Source organism: Pezoporus flaviventris, unplaced genomic scaffold (genome assembly GCF_033815535.1).
Source record: "Pezoporus flaviventris isolate CSIRO_AGI_PZ_B2104156 unplaced genomic scaffold, CSIRO_AGI_Pfla_v1 ptg000093l, whole genome shotgun sequence".
NCBI lineage: Eukaryota > Metazoa > Chordata > Aves > Psittaciformes > Psittacidae > Pezoporus > Pezoporus flaviventris.
In genome coordinates, this window is record NW_026892641.1 from 3,094,068 (window position 1) to 3,119,227 (window position 25,160).

The window sequence follows — 25,160 nt, forward strand, 5'->3', positions numbered from 1 at the left end:
CAGTTGCATAACTGTTGTTTGCAACTGCCGTCACGTCAGCCCTGAAACCGATCCCTGCAACACTGAGGTTACACAAAAGGGGTTTGTTGTTCTTCTCGGTTAGATTTGGGAAGATGAAGCCCTACCCTGAAGAGCTGTTTTGCTTTTCGGAGCTCTGTTGCCTATTAGTCCTGGGCTTGGGTGCCTTTGCTCTCCAGTTGTGTTTCACGCAGCGCGAGGCTCTGTTTATGCACAACCAGTTCTGTGCACCCCACTAACACACAGGCTATAAAGCACCCCGTGCTGAGGCACAGACGTAAACTTCACCGAGTGGCTGAGCTCTTGAGGAGCCATTTAAGCACATTTTTGGAAAGGCAGTCTATTGAAATGCTTTAATGGCCTGGGATTGTAATTGATGTGGCTCTTTGGATGCCAGTGGACTGTAAGCCCTCAGTGATGCAGCACCAAACCCTGAGGGACCATTTCTCCTTGTGCCTGCATCAAACGATGGCTTCTTCACTTGTACACACGCAAAAGGGATCCTGGAAGTGAGAGTCACCTCCTCCACACATCACAGTTTCCTTGCTCCTCTCACTTCTGGTTCTTCCCCTCTGACTCAGAGGTGTACTCACCTGGGAGATGTCTTCCCTGCCTCCAAAGGGTTCAGGTGCTCCATTTCCAGTTCCTATTCCCAATGCCTTCTAGTCCCTACAAGGGGCATTCACCATACAAAAGACAGTCATGCTGGATACCAAAAGACATCCCCAGTAGGGAAGCAGCAAGGAAAGAGTTGGTCTATTGATGTTTTTGGATGGTTGCTATCCCAAATTCCTTTGGAATGAGCACACAGATAGCGTGCGTGCGGGCACGTGCGTGTCCAGGCGAACAAGCAGTACTGTGTGAGAATAATCACTTACCTTCCAAATGATGCATTACAAAGGCAAGGCCTGAGCCTTTAGGTTTATGCAGGCATACGAAAACTGGGAATGCAGTTTAGCCAGAAGCAGTGGATGTATTCTCAAAGAGAATCCCACATAAATCTCAGCAGTTGTATTGGAGGGGGGGGTGTCTCAGAGCCAGTTATGGTGGTGCGGCCACTCGAACGAACATACAGTTGGGTACCTCTCTTATGTGACGGAAGAGTTCAAACTTCAACAATCAGAGGTAAAGCTTCAAGAGAGATACACAAAGAGATGCCCCGTGAGTTGCTCTCGTCTCTAGCAGGAGCCCTTGTGACTGAGCCAGAGGCAACTCAGGATCAAAGGCAGTGAACTGAAGCCTTTGGAGTGGTTTTCAAATGCATGGATTTCACTCTGGGTGGCTGTGGCCTCTTTCTAATGGACCTGTGACTAAGAACATCAGGGCTATGAGCAGGAAGTGTGAACCTGCCCCAAGAGTGCGTGCCTCCTCTGAAAACACAGTGGTACCAGACCCCCAAACTGAGGATGAGCAAAGGCACACGTCTCTGAGCTGTAACCAAGGCTCTACCACGCACACGCTTACCCTGCTCCGCTCGCTCACGGTCTCACTGCGACCTCTGCTCTAAGATGATGACAGAGTTCGGCTCAGTACTCTGGAGATGCAGCATGCACAAGCAGCTTGTGAAAAGCCCTTTAGACGTAATCCAAGCCAGGTTGCTCTTAGCAGCTTCATTTTCACCAGGAAGCCCTGGGAGAACTCTGTTCCCTGCTCTAATACAGTCTCGGTAGCTACGAGTTCGATCTCATCCCAGCCTCTGTGCAAAAGAAATAGTACTTCATTCCTGCCAGGAATGAAATGCTTCAATGCTATAAGGAAGCCACAGAAAAACCTCCACTTGCTTTGTTAAGGATGTCTGAAAGATGTTTCATGCTAAACTTAAACCATATGGTTGTGCTTTGGAGAAACCCCCTCGAGTCAGAAGCCTGAAGCTCGAGCTCCATCAAAGGTATGAGTCTCAGCGGTGATGATAGCGTATGCTCATATACAGTCACACAGCTTCACATTTGGAATGCTCTGCTAAGCATCACTGCGTGCTCCTAACAGGCTCTGCCTGTCTTCAAAGCAGCAAAATCCTTGCTTTTGCAGACCAAAAGGCTTAAAGCTTTTCCATCTCAACCTTCATTCTCTCCAAAGCCTTCGCCAAATACACTCCCTCTTTCAGCCACGCTGTTGATAAAATACTCGTCCCTGCACAAGCTCCTCAGGAAAGTAACTTGGAATTTACCACTTTCCCTGCCCCATTCCCCATCCAAGGTTAATTGTGGCCACTTACTCTGCACCACGCAACGCTTTTCCCTTTTCATTTTCATTCCTGTGTCAGATTAGGCAGAAGGAAGATGTTCTTTCCTGTGAGGCTGCTGAGGTACTGGAACAGGCTGCCCAAAGCAGCAGTGAATGCCCCATCCCTTGCCCAGTGAATGCCTTGGGTGACATGGTCTTAAAGCGAGGTGCCCACGGCAGGGGGTTGGAACTGGATCATCCTTTCCAAGCCAAACCATTCTATGATTCTATGGTTCTATTACTGGAGTGTATCCCTCACGCCAGCCTGCTGGTTACCCACCTAAGCCACTGGGCAGAGTTACCAGCATTTCAGCCAAGCATTACCAACCTCTCATTTTCCTACCTGTGCCCCAGCTATGTGTTGATCCCGACAGCATTCCAGCTCAGACACACAGGTGGATGTGGAGAAGGCAAATCAACTGCAAGGGTCACCAGAAACACCAGAGGTGTGGTTTAAATCCCAGGATCTAGGGTGTTTTGTGCCTATTCTGAAGCTCACAGCTGCAATCGCGATGACTCTCTACTGTCCTTATTAACCATCCTCTGCTCTGACTAATGTGATCTGGCTCATTCTCAGCTGGCTTTCCATCGCTAAAAGATGGCTGTTGCCTAAAAGAGAACATTAACAAAAGGAAATGTGATATGCCATGGAAAATTAAACAGAAATGTGGACTTTATTCTTAATACTCCTTACTCACATCACTTCTCCAACCGTTTAACGCTTCTCTTGGTTTAAGCCACCTTCCTCCCCAACGACAGCTTCAGCACCAGCGAGTCCTCCTCATCCTCCTCCCTTCTGAGACTAACTACAAGCAAAAGCTGCAAGAGAACACAGCTCTGGGACCCGAGCTGCACCCTTTCACCCAAGGCAAAGGTGGCCCTTCGGGCTTCGAGCCAACCTCCGGAGTCAAATAACGACACAAAGCAAAGATATACTCCATAAAACATTAATATTTTAATGAAAAATCTTAGCTTCATGTTTCTATCCAAAGACACTCAAAACTAGTTTTTCTCCCCCCTTAATTTTGACCTATAATGGGACCAGTTTGGCTTTTTTTTTTTGTATTTTAAACCTTTTTTTTTTTAAAGATTAAACAACCAGGCTAGCAAAAAGGTACCCAATACATACTTTTCTTATATCAAACAAGCTAGTATTTCAATACAATGTAACTATACAGAATATATACATGACACAGATGATCACAAAGCAAACACTACAGGCTCAGAACAGATTGGAAAACCCATGATATTCACATTGGTTACAAGAACTCTAAAAATGATTGTAACGTTGAAACGGCACTTGGTTTACAAAAGAAGTCACAAAAATAGATAGAGCCACCAAGAACTATGGTTCCTGAAAAATACTAATAGCCAGAGAGGAGTCTATAAAATGTGAAGTGTATTTAAACATCGTATACATTAAAAAACAAAACCAAACCCAAAAAAAAAGCCCCCAACTCGGGGAAGTCAATAAACATGCCAAGTAATCTAGCTGTGGCCAGCATCAACAAGAGAAGCTGTACTGGGGATGAGATGACAACGGGATATACGGCTGGTGACTGGAGACTGGCACAAGTTAAAGGGGGTTCCACTGGTACTAAAATGCACAAAGAAGCCCAACAATAACTTAATTCACATTTGTTTTTTTCCCTCTTTTTCCCTCTTAGGGGTTTCACCATAGGGCAGCACCTTAAAGTGAAGGCACTGCGGGAACAGGGCGAAGAAGCTGTCCAAGGACTTGCTGTAGCCAGGGCTATAGGTGAGGATATCAAAAGCATGCATCAGCTAAAGGAATGGTGAAACAACATCACTCCTCTGGGGACTTCAACAACCCTCAGGAAGACTGTAGGTTAACAGTTGCCACACAGCACCAGGAGCTCAGTTTTGTTGTTAGTGCAACCAGGGTTGTAGTTGAGACCTGTGGGACACTGAATTACTGTGATAGCACACGTTGAGTTAACAAAAACCCAGAGCAGTAGCACTGTTGCATTAAAGTAATTCACATTTGGTTCTTTTATGGTACATTTCCTCCAATACTTGGAACTGACTCCATTTCTTAAGGACCTCTGATGGGGTTGAGGTTCTGTCCGGCCTTGAACCCACTTATCTGCCATTGAGATGCTATGGAACTTATTATGTCCATAACTGGAGATGAGAACCCTCCAAAACCGGGTTTCACCTCGGAAGCAAAACTCCAACTTAATGGATCTGAATGAACATTAGCTATTTTCCCATATTCTGATGGTGTGGAAGTTGCAATGGACGCAGGAACAACGGGCGCTCCTACAGCCCCAGTTTCTCCATCCCTGCAGGGTGCACAAAGCTCCCCTTCTATTTGCATATAAAATGCTTCCTGGTTCCTCTCAGGGAGAGACCAGTAATAGTCTCAGTGCTCTTACGTCCTGGGGCTGGAGGGGAAAGCCAGCAACCAAGAAACGACTGAAGCCCTCATATAAAAACTTGAAACCATAGCTTAAAAACAGTAACATTTTATCCCAGAAGGGACATATAGGGATCATAGTCTTACAAAATATATTTGACTGCATTGGCAGCTATTACTTCTTTTAAAAAGCCTAAATTCACACCTTTTAGACTCAAGATACATGTGAACCCGGAACGATTTCCCATAACTTAACTAATCTCTCACTATGAGAGACTTGACCATAGTATCTGCGAGCCTGACAACCGAACTCAAACTCCAACACACGTCTTGTTTAATGCAGTGTTAAGAACAGTGACAAAAGCAGTTCTGGCCACGAGCTTCAGTGGCTACGAGTGTAGGTGTCCCTATGGATTTCCAGTCTCTGCATGGAAAACCAAACCAAACCAAACCAAACCCTCACGACTCAGCCAAACCTCTCGCACAGTTAAAACATTGCTTCTTTTTCTTCCACTTTGTGGGGAAATAAAAAGCTTCTGAGTTTTCCCCCCTCTCCCAAAACACCACATTAAATCAGGAACAAAGCCTATCCCTTCCTTTCCCGTTGTTCCCATCAGGTGTACTGCTCTACATGATACACAAGGAGTAAAGACCCTGCACAGACTCCGAGGATCCGGGTCCCTGGCATAGGGCAGAACCTTGCTAGTTCTGTGGTTAGTGAAGGCACTCTGCTTGCAAAAGGAACAGGGGAGGAAAGGGTTTGCTACCGAGTGCAAAGATTGGTGCCACGTGGGAGAAGGACAGAAATCACACTGTGGATGGATCTGGAGACCACTCAATGACAAAGAAACAGCTGCAGCAGGTCGCACGTGGAGCTGTTTGGAACTAAACCACTTGTAACTTAAAGATGAAGGGATTGGAGGGATGGAGGCTGAGTGATCTGGTTTGTCTGTCTTAGTAATGTTCAAAACCAGTGGATGGGAAGGGACAAAGATGGAGCCAGGCCTTTCTCAGTGGGAGCAGACTGCGATACAAGCAATGCCACCCAAAGGTACTGACCCCTTTTGAGGGTGGCCAGACACAGGAACAGGCTCCCCAGAGAAGCTGGGGAGTGTCCACCTGGGCTGGTATTTATCTGCCTGGACTGAGCAACCTCTTGGGCTGACTCTGTTTGGAGTGCAGGGATTGAAGATCACCTCCAAGTCCCTTCCAGTTCAACTCTTGCGGCATTCTGGGATCCCTGTCAAGCAGCAATATAAATGCATATCAAATAATGGTTGGGTTGTTTGTTGGTTTTTTTTTTTGGAGGGGGAAGAAAAAAGGGGAAAAAAAACAGAAAAAATAAACAGAAAATAAGAGAAAGAACAAAAGGGAAAGAAGAAAAAAGAAAGGAGAGAAAAGAAGAAAATGCAGTCCAGATTTCAACCTCCTCTGATAACGGACTGAAAGAAACTTATGCTTTAGGTTTAAACCCAAGTGTAGTTTAAGGCAAGTTTCTTCCAGCTTACTGAGATCTCCATCTCCCCCAGTTTGGAATCTAAGCATCTTAGAAACGGGGACTGGTTGAAGACGTCCTATGTTTTGCACCTCTCCTGCGAAGAACACCAGCATGTCAAGGAACTGAGCTCTTCCAACAAGTTAGGGAGGAGAAATAAAGTGATACTTGTATTTCACGTGTGGTTGCTTCAATGGAGAAAAGAGCTGTCAACAAGAAACAATTACACACAGGAACACGAACCAGCGAACCCAAGCCTGAACCAAATAAACTCTCCTGTTCCTGCTGTTGAATCAGATTGAAAAGTGAGAATTAAGATGTTACACTGAGACCACAGGGTTGAAGAGATAATGCCAGGTTGGACACAGGGGCTTGGAGCACGCTGCTCTATTGGAAGGTGCCCCTGCCCATGGCAGGGGGCTGGAACTGGGTGAGCCCAGTCTGGGATGCTATAACTCAGTGCAATGAATGAAGAAACCCATGGCTTGCCTTGTGCCAAGGTGTTAGCAGTTAATGATACTTTTCTTTTCAAGGAAGAACATGTTAGAACTACAAAGTCTTCCCCCCCCCCTCCCCTTCTCTTTGGTATTGGGAAAGCAGTTTGCCTTCTGATACAAAAGTTTAATCCAGGTATGCCCATGCTGTATTTGTGCAACTCCTCACCCTGTTTAGCAAAGCACCTGAAGGGTGAAATTACCAGATTCTGACAGAAGATGATGTCCACCTTTGATTCTGGCCTCTGTGCAGGCTGGAAATGCATTTGTGTGTGAAGTACTTTTTAACCACAGGAATCACAAAGGATTCTCACAGACCTGCAAAGCGGAGGAACACTTATCAGACAAAAAGAAATGATGTATTTCAGTTCAGTGTCATAGCCCTATAGTTCAGGATAAAACTCAGCAAAAGGCATTGGTTTCTCAATGACAGGAATTGGAAGTGGGAGAAGAGAACTGGTCTTTAAGTTATCCCATCAACAGACACAGTACAGCATCCCCAAAAGAGAGTTTCTCCTTCAAGCCCTTTTAAGAAGACCTAACAAAGGTAGACACACACGACTGGATTGTAGCAGAGAACTTTGCAGCATGTTCCTAAAACACCCTTTGGTGCAGAAACTTCATTCCAGTAACTTGGAAAGGGCTTAAAACCCAACCGGTTTTGCTCTATTTAACTAAAATGTGTGGGTTTTACCTAAAACACAGCAGAGGAAAAATGCTGAAGTCACTGAAACCCTTTAAGCTCTTTCCAAAGGGCAAAAAACATTTTATCTTACCCAAGCTGCCTATTTGTAGAACCAACTCGGGGCCATAGAGCTTCCTTAAGCTAACAGAATACAGACCTATCTTGCAATATAACATGACTTTTGTGCCTTCTGTTTTGTCAGGGGCAACCTTTCTCCATCGATTTCATTTCCTCCTCATGCCTGTGCAAACCAAATCCAGAGAGAACACAAGATTCAAAACGAAGGGGGTATGTCGTGCCTTTGGAATACTCAGATAGCAGTAGGCATTTTGGCATCCAACACTGAGTTCACGTCAGAAGCAGTAAGGAAAATCACCAACCTCCTCTTGTATTTTGCTCTCAAAGCAGTTCTAGAGCTCCACCAAAGCAACCCCCCCTGCTCTGAAAAGCCCCCAGCCTCAATTTGCAGCTTTTTTCTCTACCTATGGAAAAAATGAAACTGCAAATCTCTCCATTTATTGCTTACACGAGCTGGGTGCGGAGCTGGAGTCATGGCCTGTAATAAACCCACTTGGCAAGGACTTCAAACGTTTGGGAACAGGAACACCATTGCTCTATAGGCTTTTTGTAAACAACCCCCTGCTGGGTTAGAAAGTTGGCCTCTAAAGAGAATAAACCACTTGTTTTGTCCAAAACAAGCCTCATAAACCTCTCAGAAGCTATACATGCACATGGAGAAACAGAAGTCGTGCAATAATGCACAAGAGAGCTCATTTCTTCCTGGCTGTAAACTCCCTCTAGTTAGATCAGTCAAAAGTATACAGGGGGAAGCGACCAGAACTTCACTTCCTCATGAAGGAATGTGCTTCCTGAGGACAATCTGGCCGTGATTTTGAAGAATTTATTGGGAAAACCTTCATTTCCACACGTGGTTCCCCTTCTGCAGAGACACACAGTCACGAGATACTTGTCAGGCTTGCTTGGATATGTATTTTTCTAGCCTCAATCCATTCCTCACCATTAGGCTTTTCCCTGACCGCACTATTTCCATGCCTGACCTTAGATGGGCAAATGTGGTTTGATGAAGCAGCTGCTAAAAGGACTGGGATATCAGGAGGAGGAATACCTGGCAGGACATCACTGGGTTTGTCAAAACTGATTCGTTTCGGATGGAAAAGGGACAATGTGTGTGGCTGTGTTTCAAAACTGCTTACTGCTTCCGAGGGAAGGGTTACAGTAAGTGCTTTGAAAAACAGTAGGCACAGAGCTAGGAAGTGTCATTTTCTACACGGGAGATTAAAGCATCCACTCAAAACTAGTTCAAACCGTTCGGGACTGCTTCCCAATGCTTGTCATTTTAAACAGGTTTCCTCTGATCCCTGTCCCTTCACCAGAGGGTCTGCAGCAGCAAGAGAAACGCAATGAGCTGCTCTAACTGTGGAAGCAGAGAGAGTTAAAGTGATCTGAATGGGTTGTTCTTCTTTAGAGGTGTCTCACAGCTTCCATGGTGTTCTGACAGGATCTTGGTTTTGTGCAATCAGTCTTAAGTATTGTCGCAGAAGTGAGCATTCAGTCATGACAAATACCGTAACATCTGGTGCAGTTTTCGGTTTAAAGCGTAGCTTACAAAGGAAAAAGGGAAAAATCTCCCCACTTCTCTTTAAAAAAAAAAAAAAGAATTAAATTAAAATGTACAGGACCAAACACAGGCACTTCCCAAAGAACAAAAATGAAACCAAACCATGACTTATTCAATAGTAATGGATGACAGCTCCTGTTTCGGAGGGTCACCTGCGGCTGCCTCAGCAGTGGCGTTAGTCTTTGGCTGCTCTGGCACATCTTCTTCCTTCTCTGCCAACCCACCCAGAGACCCCAAGGGGAAAGTGCTTTCACAATTCTGAGTTGATGACACCTGTGAAATGACAGGCATTTGGACAGAAGAGTTGCTTTCAAAGCCATGCTCCCCTAGCTCATACTGCCCGAGGGTCTCTTCTTGTTCCTGGTTTAAGTAGTCCGGTACTAGGAAGTCACTAGAAGAGGGGCAAAGGACAGAAGAGAAATGTCATTTCTCACACAAACATCAGAGGCAGCAGTTTATATCACACAAGCTACACAAAGCATTGCACAGAGAACAAGAATATTCATTTCACATTGCCCCGAGACCATCACAGTGACATACTTCACTAAGCACTATACCCTGGTTCCCATTTAAACACACACAGACTGTATTCAAAGGCATCTACTTCGAATCTGTATTTCCTACGCAGCAACCTCTTCTTATTCAGGTTGTATCACCTTGCTGAGAATGAAAGTTAACGTCTGGAACATCCCCTAGCACTGAAAACCTCCTTGGAAAAAAGGGAGCACTCAGCTTTTCAAAGGAAAAACAAAACTGAGCTCAGCACCGGCAAAGATGTGCCCTTTGAGATAAGATCCACCCCAGAAAGAGCAGCAGCACTCCCCTCACAGTGCATAAGCAGAAGGGGAGGGTTCTGCCACCTGTAGTAGTGCTTTGTGTTCTTGACTCATACCACATGCAGTTACTTCCCATCCCAGCCCTTTTCTGGACAGCACTTCTGGAACACACTCTTCCTATGGATGCACCCAAAGAAAATCTACCAAACTCCCAGCAGTATCTTCACACATCAGCACCAGACATGTGAGTTTGCACTTGAGGCAAGTATGTATGCATTACATACACGCACATTTGCTTTGGTTCCTCCTTGTACTAAACCATCTAAAAGCAGTCCTGTTCTTAAATGACAGCAGCTTTAAATCCCTACTCACTATACTCTAAGCCTCAAACTGAAGGGAGGCCTATAGGCCCTAAAATCACATTCTTCAATCTGACTTGCATTTGATGACAACAATCAAGTGCTTTCCACAACCACGGCTCCAGTTTTAGCACAAGCGCTAAGAACGAGAAGTGCGTAAAGCCCCAGATCCGAAGCACTTGTACTTTTAAGCAATCTTCTGTTGGAAAAACACTGCCTGGCTTTCCTGCTTTGTTTTGCCATTTTTCTCCTGTTACATCACTGCTGACATAACCAAACAGAACAAAATGCTGCAGTGTTTTGTAGGGCGAAAAGCATCGTGTTTAGAAACCACGAGGGACGGTGCCGTCGATGCTGTGACGGTTACATTTGTCTTGCTCTGCTCAAGACTGGCACCAAGCTGCACTCTCCCTATAGGCGTAATAGCTGCAGAATCCATCTTTCTCCAAGTTCCCTCATCCGCTTTTGTGTTTTCCTATCTCAAATTCCAACAGTTATAAACATTTATTTGGATACGGGAACACAGTGCTTGGCTGAACCTCAGAGCCCTTCAGTGAAGTGCCTTTGTGAGTCAGGCCAAGTCTTCTGTGCCCTGCTAAGCAAGAAATGCACAAAGGGTCCTGACTATTTCAGACCCTGTTTGTCTAATCATTTAGTAACAGGTCACCTAGAAAATGAAAAAAGAGAAGGCATGGAGTCATGCAACCTTTCCACATCGAGCAAGGGCTTAAAATACAGCAGTAAGTCTATTCCCTACGTAAGTGACCAGGTTTTGAGTAGCAAATCATTCACTGCACTCCACAGACCCTCCAGTGCGTAACGCTCTGGTTGAACACCATCAGCCTGTCCAGAGGTACTACTGAAAAGAGAAATGAAGTAACCCCAGAAGCAGCCTGCGCATCCTTCAGTGCCCTCCTACACAGCTCAGACGCTGTTAAGACAGGAGATACAACAGATAGTGGCTCAAGAATGCTTTGGGGGGCAGCCTGAGGAGAGGCACAGCAGGCTGCCCTGCAAGCAGGAAAAGATGGTTTAAGGAAAAGAAGAGAAAAGCACGTTTCCCTGGTAGGTTTTTGCTGTGCACCTCACCTGCTCTGGAAGTAGTTTGCTAGCTCTGACGCTTCATGGTTCAAGCTCCTCAGGTGAACGATTAAATTCCCAGAGTTGGTGAACATGGCGCCACATGTTTTGCACTCGTAAATCCGAGGCTTGCGGATAATGTGCCGGGAAACCCGCATGTGGTGTTTATATTCCCCGAAGGAAGTGAAAGTGGCACTACATATCTGGCACCGGAAACAGCGTTTACCTTCGTGCTTCAGGCGATGCATCTTGAGCGAGTAAGCGCGGGTGAACTTTTTCCCACAGCGGTCGCACTGAAATGGTTTAATGCCTGCCGAGGAGAGAGCAAAGGAACACTCAGTCACCGCCTGGGACGAGAGCTCAGGGGTAACATCCTTCCAGATTCCCGACGGGAAGAGGGCAGCCGCTGCGGCCGCGCACGGCAAAGCGCTGCTCTGGGAAGCAGCTCACTTAAAAATGGCAGGACCCACAGAATCATGGAATGGTTTGGGTTGGAAAGGACCTAAAAGCTCCATCAGGTTCCAGGGGCACGGGCAGGGACACCTTCCACTAGGGCAGGTTGCTCCAAGCCCCATCCGAGCTGGCTTTGAACGCTGCCAGGGATGGGGCAGCCACAGCTTCTCTCTGCCAACACCTCACCATCCTCACAGGGAACCATTTCTTCCTTATGCCCAACCTGAATTTCCCCTGGACACATAGAACAGAGCTCCACTTCCTCTGACCCAACTGCCAATGCATTTCAGAGCAGTGTGACCTGTCCCTAACACTCACACTCTTCTTCCCCACAGTTTAACAGGAACAAAAGCCTCCCTGGATTAAACCATGGTTAAAATCCTCAGCCACAGCCAAAAAGTATCTGCTGCAGCAGTCATCTCAAACCACCTTTGAAGTCCTTTGATCTCAGGAGATTCTTGTGCCAGACTGGTTCCCAACAAAGCAATTATCAGCCTGCCCTTAATTGCAAGGGGCTTTATTCCTGGCTGCCTCTGGCCTCAGAGAAGTGTTCTGGCAGGGGGACTGTGTGCACAAGGATGCCCCTGTCATGCAGCAGCAATGGTGATAAAAGGGGGAAGGAGTAGCTTTTATGTTGCGTGGGAACCTCTCTGGACAACCATTTTCAGCAGCTCTGCATGACACGCAGCTCTCCAAGACAGTTCATGCCTCTGAAACTCTGTTACAGGTTCATTTTGCACCTATTACAGTAATAAACCCCTTAAACGTGAGAGCTCTGCAACATGGGGCAGTGGCCGAGAGCGTGGAATCACCCCCAACACAACCATTACGACACAAGAAGACTGTATCACCAGAAAGTTCAGATTGAATAAAAACACTGAGCTCCACAAAGTGTGGCAATCCAACCACGAGGCCAAGAATCTGCAATCTGGAGCTCTATTCATAATAGGGCTGTCAAGGAAGGAAAAAGGTTCATTCAAAAGGCTGAATGCGCATCAGCCCAGGCTGTTAATTCCACTCTGCTTTTCCTTATGTTCAAAGCAGGAGCTCAACTATTAATTGGGGCTTTTAGACACAGAAAGCTGTAGTTAAGGTTACACTCAAACTCCTTGTTAAGCACATGAAAACAAGTTAATACACCAGGATATTGTCTTGTGGAGCTAAACCCCGTCATGCTCTTGGACTGTCCAAAGGCATCTATTTCCTCCGACAGCTGGAGGAAAATCTCTTCAGCCATTCTGCTTATGGGAAAACACTGCCAACATCAAACAGATTTGAGGGTTTCTTTTGCATGCTGATTACACTGAAACAGCCATCCAAATCTCTCCTACTTTGCTTACTTGATGGGTTGGCCAAAGATGCTTTGCTGTCTGTCTGTCTGCTGTCAGTTAAGACTTGAGCAGGCAGCTAGGGATAATTTCACAGCTGATATGCCCCCAAAGTTGGGGTTTTTAAGTGTTGAACTCGTATTATTATTGCTGGCCTAAACACAGGATGGTTGTTTTGCCTGAAGGAATAATTGCTGACAGTGAAGAAAATCACCTCTTGACAACTGTGGTTGCTCTGCCCCAAAATACTACAGCATCTGTGCGCAGGTCAGAGTCAAGCTCAAACCAGGAGGTGCTAAACCGAATGCGCCAGTGCAATAACCCTTCCAGGTTCCCTTCATCCACTACAATTTCAATGCTATTGCCAGATAATGCTGACAAGTGAAAAACACCACGAGTAAAGACATTAGGTGTTCATACTTGGTTAGAAATCAGTATGAATGCAACAATTTGGGGATCAAGACCCCGAGGAGGTGTTCACCCAAACCTTTTGCTACATGTACTATCTGTAGGAGCTAAATTGCTGATCAAACCAAATCAGTTGCCCTGCAAACCCTCCAAAACCTCTGAGATCCAAAGGCATACAACATTCTTCAATGCAAAGACATAAGACAGACAACATACTCTTATGGTTGCAAGTCTCCTCTAGAACACTGCAGACGATTACAACATGGAAGAGGAAGAACTTCAGTCTACATAATTCCTTTAGGAGAATGAAAAAGCCATGTATACTTCAGTTCATCTCATGGAAATGACTTGTTCTGATGAGTTTCAGGCAAACAGCTTTTCTTCAGTCCACACAAACGCTCGTCATCCATGAGCACAACTATCAGATTTGATGGATCCAAACAAGCATTCAGGGAGACATACCTCTCTCCAATCTCTCTGAAACCGAAATCCTCCAGCACTTGGCAGGGGATTAAAGCAGAACTGCATTATTCCATTCTACTGAGTCTATAAAGTAGTAATTCTTGGAAGGTTTCTTACCTGAGTGGATAAGCATGTGTTGTTTTAAGTTCTGAATGCGAGTGAAGCGGACCCCGCAGGTTGGACACTGAAAAGGTCTGTCTGGACCATTGGGGCTGGGTCTCTCTGTGCTGCTGGTAGAAGGAGCAATGTAGAGTTGGTAGGGATACTGAACGTTCTCCAAACTACAAAGAGAAAAGTCACTCGTTTACAAGCGAGCTAGAGGGAAAAAGAATAAGGGAGTGGAAAGCTGAGCCTTGAACACAGTTGGATGAGAAGAAGAAAAAGGCTGGCACATCACACTGCTCTGGAAATCTGCCTCTGACCTGCATCTGAATCCTCACAGTCATCAGCTTCGTACACCAGAGAGCCCTAGAACAGAATCACTGACTGGGCTGGGTTGGAAAGGACCTTAAAGATCATCCAGTTCCAACCCTGCCACGGGCAGGGAAATAACCTCTGACTTGTGCTCCTTTGAGCACCAGCTGCAAACTGAACTTTAGGAGTGGGCATTTTCTCAAGCATCTCGACCATTTCCCATCAGCAAACAGCCCCTGAGGAGGAATTTCAGGACTGGGAAGCAAAGGGGTATTTTGCAGCTTCAGTGATACGTAGGGATGAAGTTAAAGCTGATTCTGCTTCATTTCCCTCCAAGTTCAATGAATTACATATCTCTAAGTTGAAACTATTCATCTATTGATTAATACTTGCTCCCTGTCTGATTCAATCAGCTCTAAGAGAACAGCTCAAGAATAGCTGCATTTAAATACCAGCACACAAGAAAGGAACAATTTACCTTTCAAAGGAATTTAGCTCAAACTGACTAATTGCTCCTACATAGCCTCCAGCTGCAAAAACTACGCTGGAATAATGCAACTCCTCCGGCAAGGAGTTTGCTTCGCTAAAGGGCACAGCACAGTGAAAACAAATCTGGTTCAAACATAACAGCAAGAGGAGTATGGACTTACCTGGGGTTTCCCTTTCCTGAGCATTACGGTCGCTATTTTGTGTTGAACTACATTTCAGCTTGCTCCCAGCCTGATGGAAGATCAGATCTCACTGGAGCAGAGAACTGCTCTGAGCCTGAATATCCCACAGCCAAAACAACTCCAGTTTAAGTCTGACTAAACTCTACTGTCTGAAATGGGATGCGTCTCCTGCTGCATATAGTCAGAAAGTCCCCCTAACTAAACAAATCCTTCTGCTGGTCCCCTTCCATCTCCAGCCCAGGTTGCTGGTTTCAAGATTAGGCTGAATTTGGGGACTTTTACCACTCACAGGAATGAGACGTGTACTTTGCACAAAGGTATTTCCCTGCACAGCAGACACAAAGCCACAGACCAGGCCAGGAGGACAAGAATCACTTCTGGAAACGGATGTCAGTACCACTGGGAGAACTGGTATTTGAGTTCTGAGCACGTGATGGGGCTCTGCAGCAAAAGCTCCAGCTGTAAAATGTATCTGGAAAGAAAGAGAGCACCAGGTACCTCTCGATACACAGCAGATAAAAGGAGCTTAGGAGCAATCAGCCTGTAAACCCCAGAAGGATTTCTGGTCTCACTTGGAACTGGAATAATATTTGCTCTAAGGAAGAAATCTTCTTGTCCTTCACTTCTTTTTATGCACAGCAGGGTCCAGGGAGCTGTGGGGAAGAGAGATGCTGACAGAACTGTTGATCTTTGCTAAAGGGAATGTTTGCAAGAGGGAAGTTAGAGCTCATATCCTGGGCCTGGCAGAACGCAGCTCACTGCCACTTAGGTGCCTGCAAAAGCCAACTGAGGGCTCCCCAAATGCACTTGGAATAAGTGAAGGGGTTTTAAAAGGAAGGTTCTGATTTGTTTGAGGCACTCCTGTTCCTCTCTGGGAGCAGCTCACTAGAGAAAGGACAGATTTTACTCAGATGTGGAAATAGCAGCTTGTGTCTCTGGAGCTGCTATGGCTGTACGCTTCCCACTTTACCAATGACAACTCCATCAACACAGACTGACAGACAAGTCTGCTACCCAAATTGTCTTAGGAAAGGAAAGGAAAGGGGAAAGGAGAGGGGAAAGGAAAGGGGAAAGGGGAAAGGGGAAAGGAAAGGGGAAAGGAAAGGGGAAAGGAAAGGGGAAAGGAAAGGGGAAAGGAAAGGGGAAAGGAAAGGGGAAAGGAAAGGGGAAAGGAAAGGGGAAAGGGGAAAGGAAAGGGGAAAGGGGAAAGGGGAAAGGAAAAGGGAAAGAAGAGGGGAAAGGGGAAAGGAAAAGGGAAAGGAAATGGGAAAGGAAAGGGGAAAGAAAAGACTGCAAAAAGAACCTACAGCATAGAATTCCAGCTGCCCTAAGAGCCTGATGATCAAACAGCCCAAGTGATTTGGGCCCAAGATGGACAACAAGCCCTCATCTGGCACTTGTCAAATCTCATGCAGGCTGGCAAAGGGACAAATCCCTTTGGAAAAGGTTTCCTTGCCCTCAGCTGGGTGGAGAATTCACCATTCCAATTTTCACAGCTATGTGCAATGCAGGGAGCAGAAAGGATTGACTGGCCATGTATTAAGAACCACTCACAGGTGTACACTGATGTACACACACGTACGTCATTCACACTGTGCTCAGATGAGAATGACTTCAGCTTCTCCACAAGAAACAGAAGAGCTACAGGGACAATCCCCTAGAAGAAATGTAGGCTGAAGTTTGCTTTTCTCCTACACAGAAGCTTCCTGAGCTTCTACAATGGGAATCATGAGACTCTCCAGCTACCAGTGACCGCTGTGACTCTTTCCATCCTCACGCTGCAAGCAGGCTGAAATAGCTACTGGGGACACAACTGTGGACCTTAGCAGAAGGAAGGAACTACCTCTGCAACACAAACATGTTTTCTCTCCCCCCTGCTTCTTTTTCCCCATAAATACTCCATTTTACCTGACTTGCAAATGGGAGACTTGTGGCATTTGACATTTCCTCTCAGAGCTTTTCTGTAAGAGCCAGATAAAGAGATAAGTTGGAAATGTTTTCCCTCTGACACTAAACTATTCCACTCGCCGGCTTGCCTTCTTTTCACCACGAGACTGTATACATACTGAAGTGAACTCTGACAAACGGCAGTGCCAAAATGCTCAGTGAGCCTGAAAGTGTTCTCTAGGTGTAAATAACAATGATTTGAGCTAAGTGGAGGTTCTCATTCTATTGGATCACAGAGACCTTTCATAACTGAGCCTCTGCAGCTCCTGTTTAAATGCAGCCTTTTGAAACACGGACTGTTAAGCCAGGCAAGGCTGAATTACAGATGTGTTAGAACAATGCATTATACTCCAAATGTGGAATATCAGAGACAGCCTTTGCTGGGAAACAGGAGTTTTCATACTTCACAGATTGCTGTGTGCCTATTATTACACGGAACACTGATTCAGGAGGAGGATCAATTCCTAACGTGCACATTTAACACAGAAACTCAAGAGAGAAGCAATCTTCAGTGTTTAAATACTTACAATTGTCTCCACAGTGCTAAGGATGTTAACAGTGGAACAGCTTTAGATGGCCTCATCTTTTGCTTTGGTTTATGAAAAGAAATATAATCCATCCTGACTAAAAAATACAGTTTTCCATATGGATTTGCATCATCCACCCACGACTGACTGGGATGTTCTGAGAATCCCTATTAATAAAACGACGTACAACCTGCCCTTCAACTAAAGGTGCATTCAAACGGATTCATGGAGTAAGGAAGGTCTTGGCACTTTCACCTGAGTTTATAAAATGAATCATTAGGTCTAGAGTCTGAACTTCCCATAAATTCCCACTTTTTTATTACAAAATTCCCATATGACTTCCCTTGTTGTACAAATTCTATGTGAATTCCAGTCAGTTTTGCTGATGCTTCTGTTATTTTCAAACCTGGGCAAATATTCTTTCCTCTTCTGCATGGAAGAGACTTGTAGTGGGAATTTTCAGTGTTTTTAAAGGATTTTATGTATCTGGGATCTGTGCTGACACGCTGCAATTTCCTAGGAAATGTCTGAAATAATCCAGTGCTGAAAACACGTATTCCACTTGACTTTAGAGCTATAGCTTTCACAATGTGGATTAGCTCTAATGCCAACGTGTGCTCCTGCTGTCAATTCAAATCCTAAGTGCTGGGTATTGGTTTTGTACTGTGGTTTGTTAGCAGATAGATTAAATCTTCTATTTTCCTTTCAGATTTAATCCTGCAATGGGACAGGTTTTAGATGGAAATGGCAGGAAAGATTTTATGAGCTAGGAAAATGCAGCTCTTGATGCTTCTCTCTACAGGGAGGTTTACCTGATGCCTCCCAAAGGTTCCCACTTCTTCCTCAGCCCCACATGGCTCACAAAACACTATTTAAAGCTAGTTTGTTGCTTAGAAAGGGGGTAATTAACTATAGGCCATCCCACCAAAGCAAAGAAATCCATTCAAAGTGGTGGTGTGCAGCCTTGTGATGCTTGCAGGTACACTAGCTGTAAGAGAACTACACCTCAGACCAAACAGACCCATTTCAGTTTGGTTTTCCCTGCCAGCCTTCCCTTATAAGGGATTCCCTTTATAAATCACTCATCCCAGCCCAGCCAAAGACTGCTAAATATTTACACCAAGTGACACACAGCACCGTGGTGAGAAGCTACATGCAGAAAGCTTGGGGGAGAAGATTTAAGGCTGTTCTGTCTCTTGTGTGGTTTATGGCAATAGCAAAGTCTGGTGAAGCCAGGACCAGGGACTTGGTTTTGCAGCTTTATGTCAGCTTTAGCATCCATGCAACTACCACACTTGTTTCACAGTGAAGATTTTGCTTTACTCTATTAATAAAGGGAAAACATGACGATCTTTCTTCACAGGAAATGAAAAGCAACAAGTAAGCAAATCCTTTCATCACCTCCATTCTTCTACAGCACCTGAACCTTCAGGCACTGACTGTACTTTGATCACCGCCGAGAAGTAGATGTAGAACAACTAAACATAGTGGGATTAAGGCTGGAGAGGGTAATTATACAGCACAGCAGAACAGTCTGCACACCACACTGGTACATACCGATCATCATCATCTGCGTGAGCGTTCGTGCCAGAGGTACTTTGGAGTGTGGGTAGTCCCTCCGTGACGCCCTCATCTATTGAGCCTAGGCAAAGAAAAGAGATGGATTCAACGCAAGGAAGTGTTCAAAAAGGGTCAGAGGGGCAGGTGAATACACATTTGTTTTCCCAAATGGTGTAAGATCCTAAAATTGTCCTGGAAAATCATTTAGGAAACCCAGAGGAAACATGTTCCAAAGGCACTCCTCCGCACAGATTATATAGGACATGGACAACTCAAAGGGCAAATATTTGGCACACCTAGAACAGAAGCTATGTTAAACAGAGCCAGAGTTTTCCAAACACATCCAGGGCTAGCACTGTAAAGCAGGAATTTCATCAGTATTCAAGGCTTCTTGAGCAATAAAGTTCAATCCTGTTACACTACAGTGTGTTCCAGACCTTCCATACGTATATCTGTTGATAATGCCTTCATTTATTGGTAAGATGCTTAAGAGAGAAAGAGCCCCATGAGACATTAGAAATGCAACACAAAAGAGACCAAACATCTGTTTGTAAGAGAAATGTACACACAAAACCATTCCAGGGCTCTGCTCAGGGCACCAACAGTCAAGCAAAGGCAGCTTAAGTGGGTTTTGGAAATGGAATCTAAGGTAAATGCAGCACTAAACCAAAACTACCTCATTACCTGAAGAGGCTGTGGCTCAGATGGGCCTCCCTCTGGTGCTGAACCCTTGCTTAGGTGTATCAAGCAAGGTTGGTTTGGCCTGATGCCACCACAACAGGGAGGGAAGTTGGCAGTACAGTGCTAAAACAATGCTGAGAACTGCTACCCACCCCTGCAATCATACCCCTTAAGTAGAAGAATACCCTGGGCTGCATCAAAAGCAGTGTGACCAGCAGGTTGAAGGAGGTGATCCTGACCCTCTGCTCTGGTGAGACCCCACTTGAAGCACTGAGTGCAGGTCTGGTGTCCTCAGCATCAGAAGGACATGGAGCTGTTGGAGCAAGGGCAGAGGAGGCCACGGGGATGGCTCAGGGGCTGGAGCACCTCCTGCATGGAGCCAGGCTGAGAACATTGGGGCTGTTCAGCCTGGAAAAGAGAAGCTGCGTGGAGACCTCAGAGCAGCTTCCAGTGGCTGAAGGGGGCTACAAGGATGCTGGAGAGGGGCTCTGCATCAGGGACTGTAGGGATAGGACAAGGGGTGATGGGTTCAAACTGAAACAGAAGTTCAGGTTAGAGATAAGGCAGAAGTTCTTCCCTGTGAGGGTGCTGAGGCGCTGGCACAGGGTGCCCAGAGAAGTGGTGCAGACTCCCAAAGAGCTGTCCCTCTAAAGGACAGTGTGTTCTATGAAACCTTCCTGAAGTGAACTATCATTGCCCTTACGTGATGGGCTGGTGATGGGAGGAAACTGCATCTCTGGCAGAGATTTCTACTCAGAATAACACCAGCAGCATCAAAATGTTTAATTCTGGAGTGAGCTAACAAACTGTATTTGGGGAATTCAGCACCATTGCAAACTATAGCATTACAAAAGCCAATCCCATTCTGCTTTATCCTTCTTGCTCTCGCAATACTTCACTGAAAAACACACCAAATTGCTCTTAGGATTAATTTCATGCCTTCCCTTCTCAAATGGAAACAGTGTTAATGAGTTAGGAAAATCTCTTCTCAGACATATCTATTGTTGTAACCACAATGACTTATTTATCAGGGCCTCGCTTCATGTCTCCTTCCATCTTAGGAAGTGCTTCCAAACAGAATAAATTGCAAATGAACAATCCTTGAAATGGCCCAAATTGTGAATAAGAGCTTTTTGCACCATCAGAAGGAGAGGCAGGAATGCTTTTCTAAATGCACTATAAAACACTGAGATAAATATATGCAATTATAGGAGGAAAATATGTTCAGGGAAGAGAAAGCGGTACTTGAATGTATCTTGCTGCCTGCATTTACTGTTCTTCTATTGCTGCATAAGGAAATACATCTTTGGGAGGTAAAAAGTGCTTTCTAGCTACATCATATATCAGGTACATAAGAACTGTGCTAATAAGTAAGAGTCTTGTTCCTCTTTGTAGCTAAATGTGAATAAAAGCTATGCTGAGGATGGTTAACAGTGTTATGCAGAGACCATTAAATACGAATTCAAAGACAAAGACAAAACCAGATTTGGACTTTGGAGACTTTGGCCCAACACATTTCTTCTCTCTGCAGCCATTCTAAAGGAGAACATGGTGTAATAACATGCTCAACAGCAGATTTAGGTTTAGACATTATCATCACTACAGCCAAGATCCTTTGCCCTGTGCCACACAAGTGGTCGGGTATGTGACCATGGTGGTATAAAATCTACAGTCACAGAAACACAGAACCCCAGACTGGTTTGTGTTGGAAGGGACCTTAAAGCTCATCCAGTTCCATGGCCACAGGCAGGGATGCCTTCCACTAGAGCAGCTTGCTCCAAGCTCCTGTGTCCAACCTGGCCTTGAACACTGCCAGGGATGGGGCAGCCACAGCTTCTCGGGGCACCCTGTGCCAGTGCCTCTCCAGGCTGAACAGCCCCAATGTTCTCAGCCTGGCTCCATATGGGAAGTGCTCCAGCCCTTGCTCATCCTCGTGGCCTCCCCTGGACTTGCTCCAGCAGCTCCATGTCCTTCTGACGCTGGGGACACCAGAACTGCACACGGTGCTGCAAGTGGGGTCTCACCAGAGCAGAACAGGAAAAAGGAGATGGAAAACTATCCCAAAGAACATGTGCCCTCAAAACAGACCCCTGTTGAGCTCAGATGTGATGTGCAGAGTCACCTGTCAACTGAAATCACCTCAGGCCCTTCCGAAGTTCCAGCCCTAAGGAGTTAAAACCTATTCTTGACCAAGGACCACTTTTCCTGGAGACTTCCCAGCAGAGTTTTTAATCTATGTACTATTTTGGCAACCTACTTCAAGAGTTATATTTAAACTGATATTAAGTTTGCTTGGCAGAAAGAAAGAGCCTTATCTCCAGCAAATAAACCATTTTCCATCTAAAATACCAACACGTGAGCTATACAAACTGAGGAACAAACCCAACACCATAAAGTCTTGGATGGAAAATACATGCATTACTTTTTAGTGACTAGAGTAGTTTACCAACACGGATTCTATATTGCAACCCTGCAATAGTCACACTGATGGGTTTAGTTCCTTTAGAAGAGGCCCAGTGTTATGCTGACCAAACTAAACATATAATAACATAGGCTGTATTTATGTGTTTTGTTGTCATTTATTTACCTAACTGAAGCAGCCTTTCATGTATACATTATTCAAATGAAGCAGGCTACTGTATGTGCCATTCTTGCCCTCTTCAAACAAACCAGGCTTCATTAAACATCTCAGAGCAAACAAACTACCCAGCACAGGTCAAGCCACTGAACTGAAAGCAAAAGAGCTGATTTGAGCCAAATCTGGGTAATTAAACTAGAAATAGTGCAAAACCTCTGACTTCCTAAAAGCCATTCAATGCATTCTGTGCAGAGAGGAAAGGAAGGGGCTGTTACAGTATCCTTGAAGTATTAGCTATTAATACACAGCTGGAAGAACCCAAAACTGGCTTCAAATTGTCTTTCATGGAAAAAAAGAAGGTTTCTCTCAGCAGTTGGCAGTATTTGAAGATGCAACTTGAGACCCAAATCCCACAGAAATGGAAAGATTCTCAGTATTAAGACTGTGGTTTTGCTTCTGTCTGGGGCATTAAGATGACAGTGTTCCATCACTCACTCTGCAAATCTTCTTACAAAGGCTCTCGCTGTCGTGCTTAGACCAGATTTCATGTCCCATTCTATCCCTCTGTGGCTACACCCACAAGTCTCTCAGATTTGGTGTGGCAGCTCAGTTGAGATCATGCCTTTTAGAATCCCAGCCTGGTTTGAGTTGGAAGGGTCCTTGAAGCTCATCCAGTTCCAACCCCTGCCATGGGCAGGGACACCTTCCACTAGAGCAGCTTGCTCCATGCCCCGTCCTTGAACACTGCCAGGGATGGGGCAGCCACAACTTCTCTGGGCGCCCAGTTTACAGTAAAGAACTTCTTCCCTACATCTAACCTAAATCTCTCCTGCTGAAGTTTAAACCCATCACCCCTTGTCCTATTGCTACAGTCCCCAGTTTGATACTAATAAAACCAGAATCATTTTCCCCAGTTGACCAACTAGAGGCGAAAAGGGGTTCTCCATCTCTACTGAATAAGGCTTCCCTTTCATAGTTGCCTTTTGCAAAGTTGAAGAGCTCCAAATCCCATCCCCACATCAGGGTTTATATGTAACATTTCATAAAACAGGGAAAAAAACAGGCAGTTTCCCAAATGTAAAGCAGGAAAAAAAATACAAAGCAGTGTTATTAAGTGCACATATGCCTATTTGTACACGTATCTAACCCCAGAGATGCTCATACCTATAGAGGAAGACTGTGGGCTGATCAGAAGATCCTCCTGCACTTGTTCACTTCCTGGGACTGTCTGTTGATCGCTTAGGGAGCTCTGGGATGCGCTAACAGGCTGTGATACTTCCTCATGAACCTCCTCATCACTTAACCTTTCCACTTTGACACGCACGTCTTCCTCAATGACCAGGGGAGAACTGGCTTTTGTGCTCTCACAAGTCACATAATCTGTAATTCTCCTGTTGGCCTCGGAGGGCCCAGGCATTTCCAAAGTCCTCGAGTTCTCCGCCTGCTTCACCTTCTCAGACTGGAGTCTTCGATCAATTCCAAAAGGAAAAGTCCAGGGGAAAGCTAGGGATGAGTCCACGGGCTGATTTCTGGACTCTGGGTAAGAAGTTGAAGGATTCAGCACTTGGGGGGAACTTGTTTGTGTGTTACACTTAATGGGGCTCTCTGGGGACATCACGATGTAGCTTTTGCGCTTCCTCCGCGACTCGCGGCACACGGGGATGGTCCTTTCCACCACGCTGCACTCGGAGGACACAGGAGAAAGGCTGCCATCCCGAGAGGTGAAATTGCAGTTTGCACTGCTCTCCTGCCCTGCATCCAGCACCTTCTCCTGCTGGCTGTTGGGAGTATTCCAGAGAATGCTGGACTTCATGAACTCGGAGCACGTGCTAGCCACGCTGAACATCTGCATGTAGCTGGCTGCAGCCAACACGTCGATGATGTTCTCCGTGTTAATAGACAGCGTTGCTGTGTAAGCATATTCCAGGAGAGGGATAAATCCAGTCACCGTCACGTGGTGCAGGTCTAACACGCTCTTGCTCTCATCTTCTGCTTGGCCAACGAGCTTGGAGCGGAAGAAATCACTGCAGGCTGCCAAAACCACCTTGTGAGCCCGGAAGATCTTGTCCTGGACGCGGATGGTGATGTCGCAGAAGTGGCCGTCGTTGCGGAGCATGTTGAGCTTGCCCAGCATCTCCTGGCTGTGCGCAGGGGAGTTGTGAGTGAAGGTTTTCACACCCATCTTTCCACCGCTCTGCTAGAGTTCTTGCCACATACGAGAGACCACGGGTATCCTGGAACAAAGAGGAGAGGCGTCATTTTCATCTCTGAAAGCACAAGGGCCTTCAGGATGATAAGAACCCACGAAGAAAATCCAGGCAAATCCACTCAGGTCAGCGTTTTCTAGGACCCACACATTGTGCAATGGAATATCTCTATGGAAATGCAACGACACACGTGTCATTTCCAAAACCACAGAGCAAACTCACCCATTTTAGCTTTGCAGTTTATCATAGAATTAACCGGGGAAAGACCTTTAAGGTCATCGACTCTAACCATCGCCCCACTAATAGCATCCTTCACATTTCTGCTACTGCCTGCTGAAAACACAGTTTAAGGAAACAAAAAATGCTAAAAAAGCCTTTCTGAAGCTATCAGCTGTGTAAAAAAAAACCCTGTATTTTTATTTTCTGGGCCCAGGAATGGTTCTTAAACGTGACAGATTTTCCTGAATGATTCCTTCAAGCGGAAAAGACATTAGGCTGGGTGCATTTCCAAGCATGCAGGAGCAGGCAAAGCTCCCAGAGAAGGTATTTCATAGCAGAAAAGCTTTAGAGAAACTACAGCATGAATCTGCTGAGGGCAGAGTTCAAGCTGGTAAACATAAAACAACAGTTGCCAGGAGCTCTGCTTTGCTGCTGTAGTGCAGGTACTGGTTGCCTAAAGCCGCTTTTATTAACTGGTTCTGGACTAGGATGAGAAGTTATTGAACATTCCTTCCACAACACACTGGGTTATAAGCCTCCAAGGGAAGTTGAAATC

The 25,160-nt window shown here is 45.6% G+C and overlaps 2 protein-coding genes and 1 long non-coding RNA gene across 7 annotated transcripts in view; 1 reads left to right on the forward strand and 2 right to left on the reverse strand.

Moving 5' to 3' along the window:
* The window catches only part of NFRKB (nuclear factor related to kappaB binding protein), a 254,050-nt gene that overhangs the window by 68,685 nt on the left and 160,205 nt on the right, over positions 1–25,160 (forward strand). The gene's annotated exons all lie outside the window — the stretch shown is intronic.
* LOC133281062 (uncharacterized) lies at positions 552–3,096 on the reverse strand. Its single transcript, XR_009747365.1, has 3 exons — positions 2,585–3,096; positions 1,483–1,714; positions 552–687 (listed from the first exon to the last, which is right to left on the reverse strand). It is a non-coding gene; the product is annotated as an uncharacterized LOC133281062 (long non-coding RNA).
* ZBTB44 (zinc finger and BTB domain containing 44) lies at positions 6,573–24,553 on the reverse strand. Of its 5 annotated transcripts, none has more exons than XM_061476201.1 (5): positions 23,343–24,553; positions 18,917–19,001; positions 13,918–14,081; positions 11,159–11,459; positions 6,573–6,928 (listed from the first exon to the last, which is right to left on the reverse strand). In XM_061476201.1, exons 1-5 carry the CDS (start codon positions 24,358–24,360, stop codon positions 6,895–6,897), a joined length of 1,602 nt encoding a protein of 533 aa, XP_061332185.1. In that variant the 5' UTR covers positions 24,361–24,553; the 3' UTR covers positions 6,573–6,894. The 5 variants fall into 5 exon arrangements, with proteins under 5 accessions (XP_061332185.1, XP_061332184.1, XP_061332183.1 ...); XM_061476200.1 differs by lacking the exon at positions 6,573–6,928 and adding an exon at positions 8,822–9,325 and having other exon boundaries at positions 13,918–14,027; positions 23,343–24,552; XM_061476199.1 differs by lacking the exon at positions 6,573–6,928 and adding an exon at positions 8,822–9,325 and having other exon boundaries at positions 13,918–14,030; positions 23,343–24,552.

Excerpts from the sequence above, each read along its gene's own strand:
- ZBTB44 (XM_061476198.1), bottom strand. The coding sequence starts at position 24,360 with ATGGGTGTGAAAACCTTCACTCACAACTCCCCTGCGCACAGCCAGGAG. Across the intron at positions 14,082-18,916 it reads CACGCAGATGATGATGATCG|TTTGGAGAACGTTCAGTATC; the intron begins GTATGTACCAGT and ends TTCTCTTTGTAG. Across the intron at positions 11,460-13,917 it reads ACACATGCTTATCCACTCAG|GCATTAAACCATTTCAGTGC; the intron begins GTAAGAAACCTT and ends TCTCCTCGGCAG.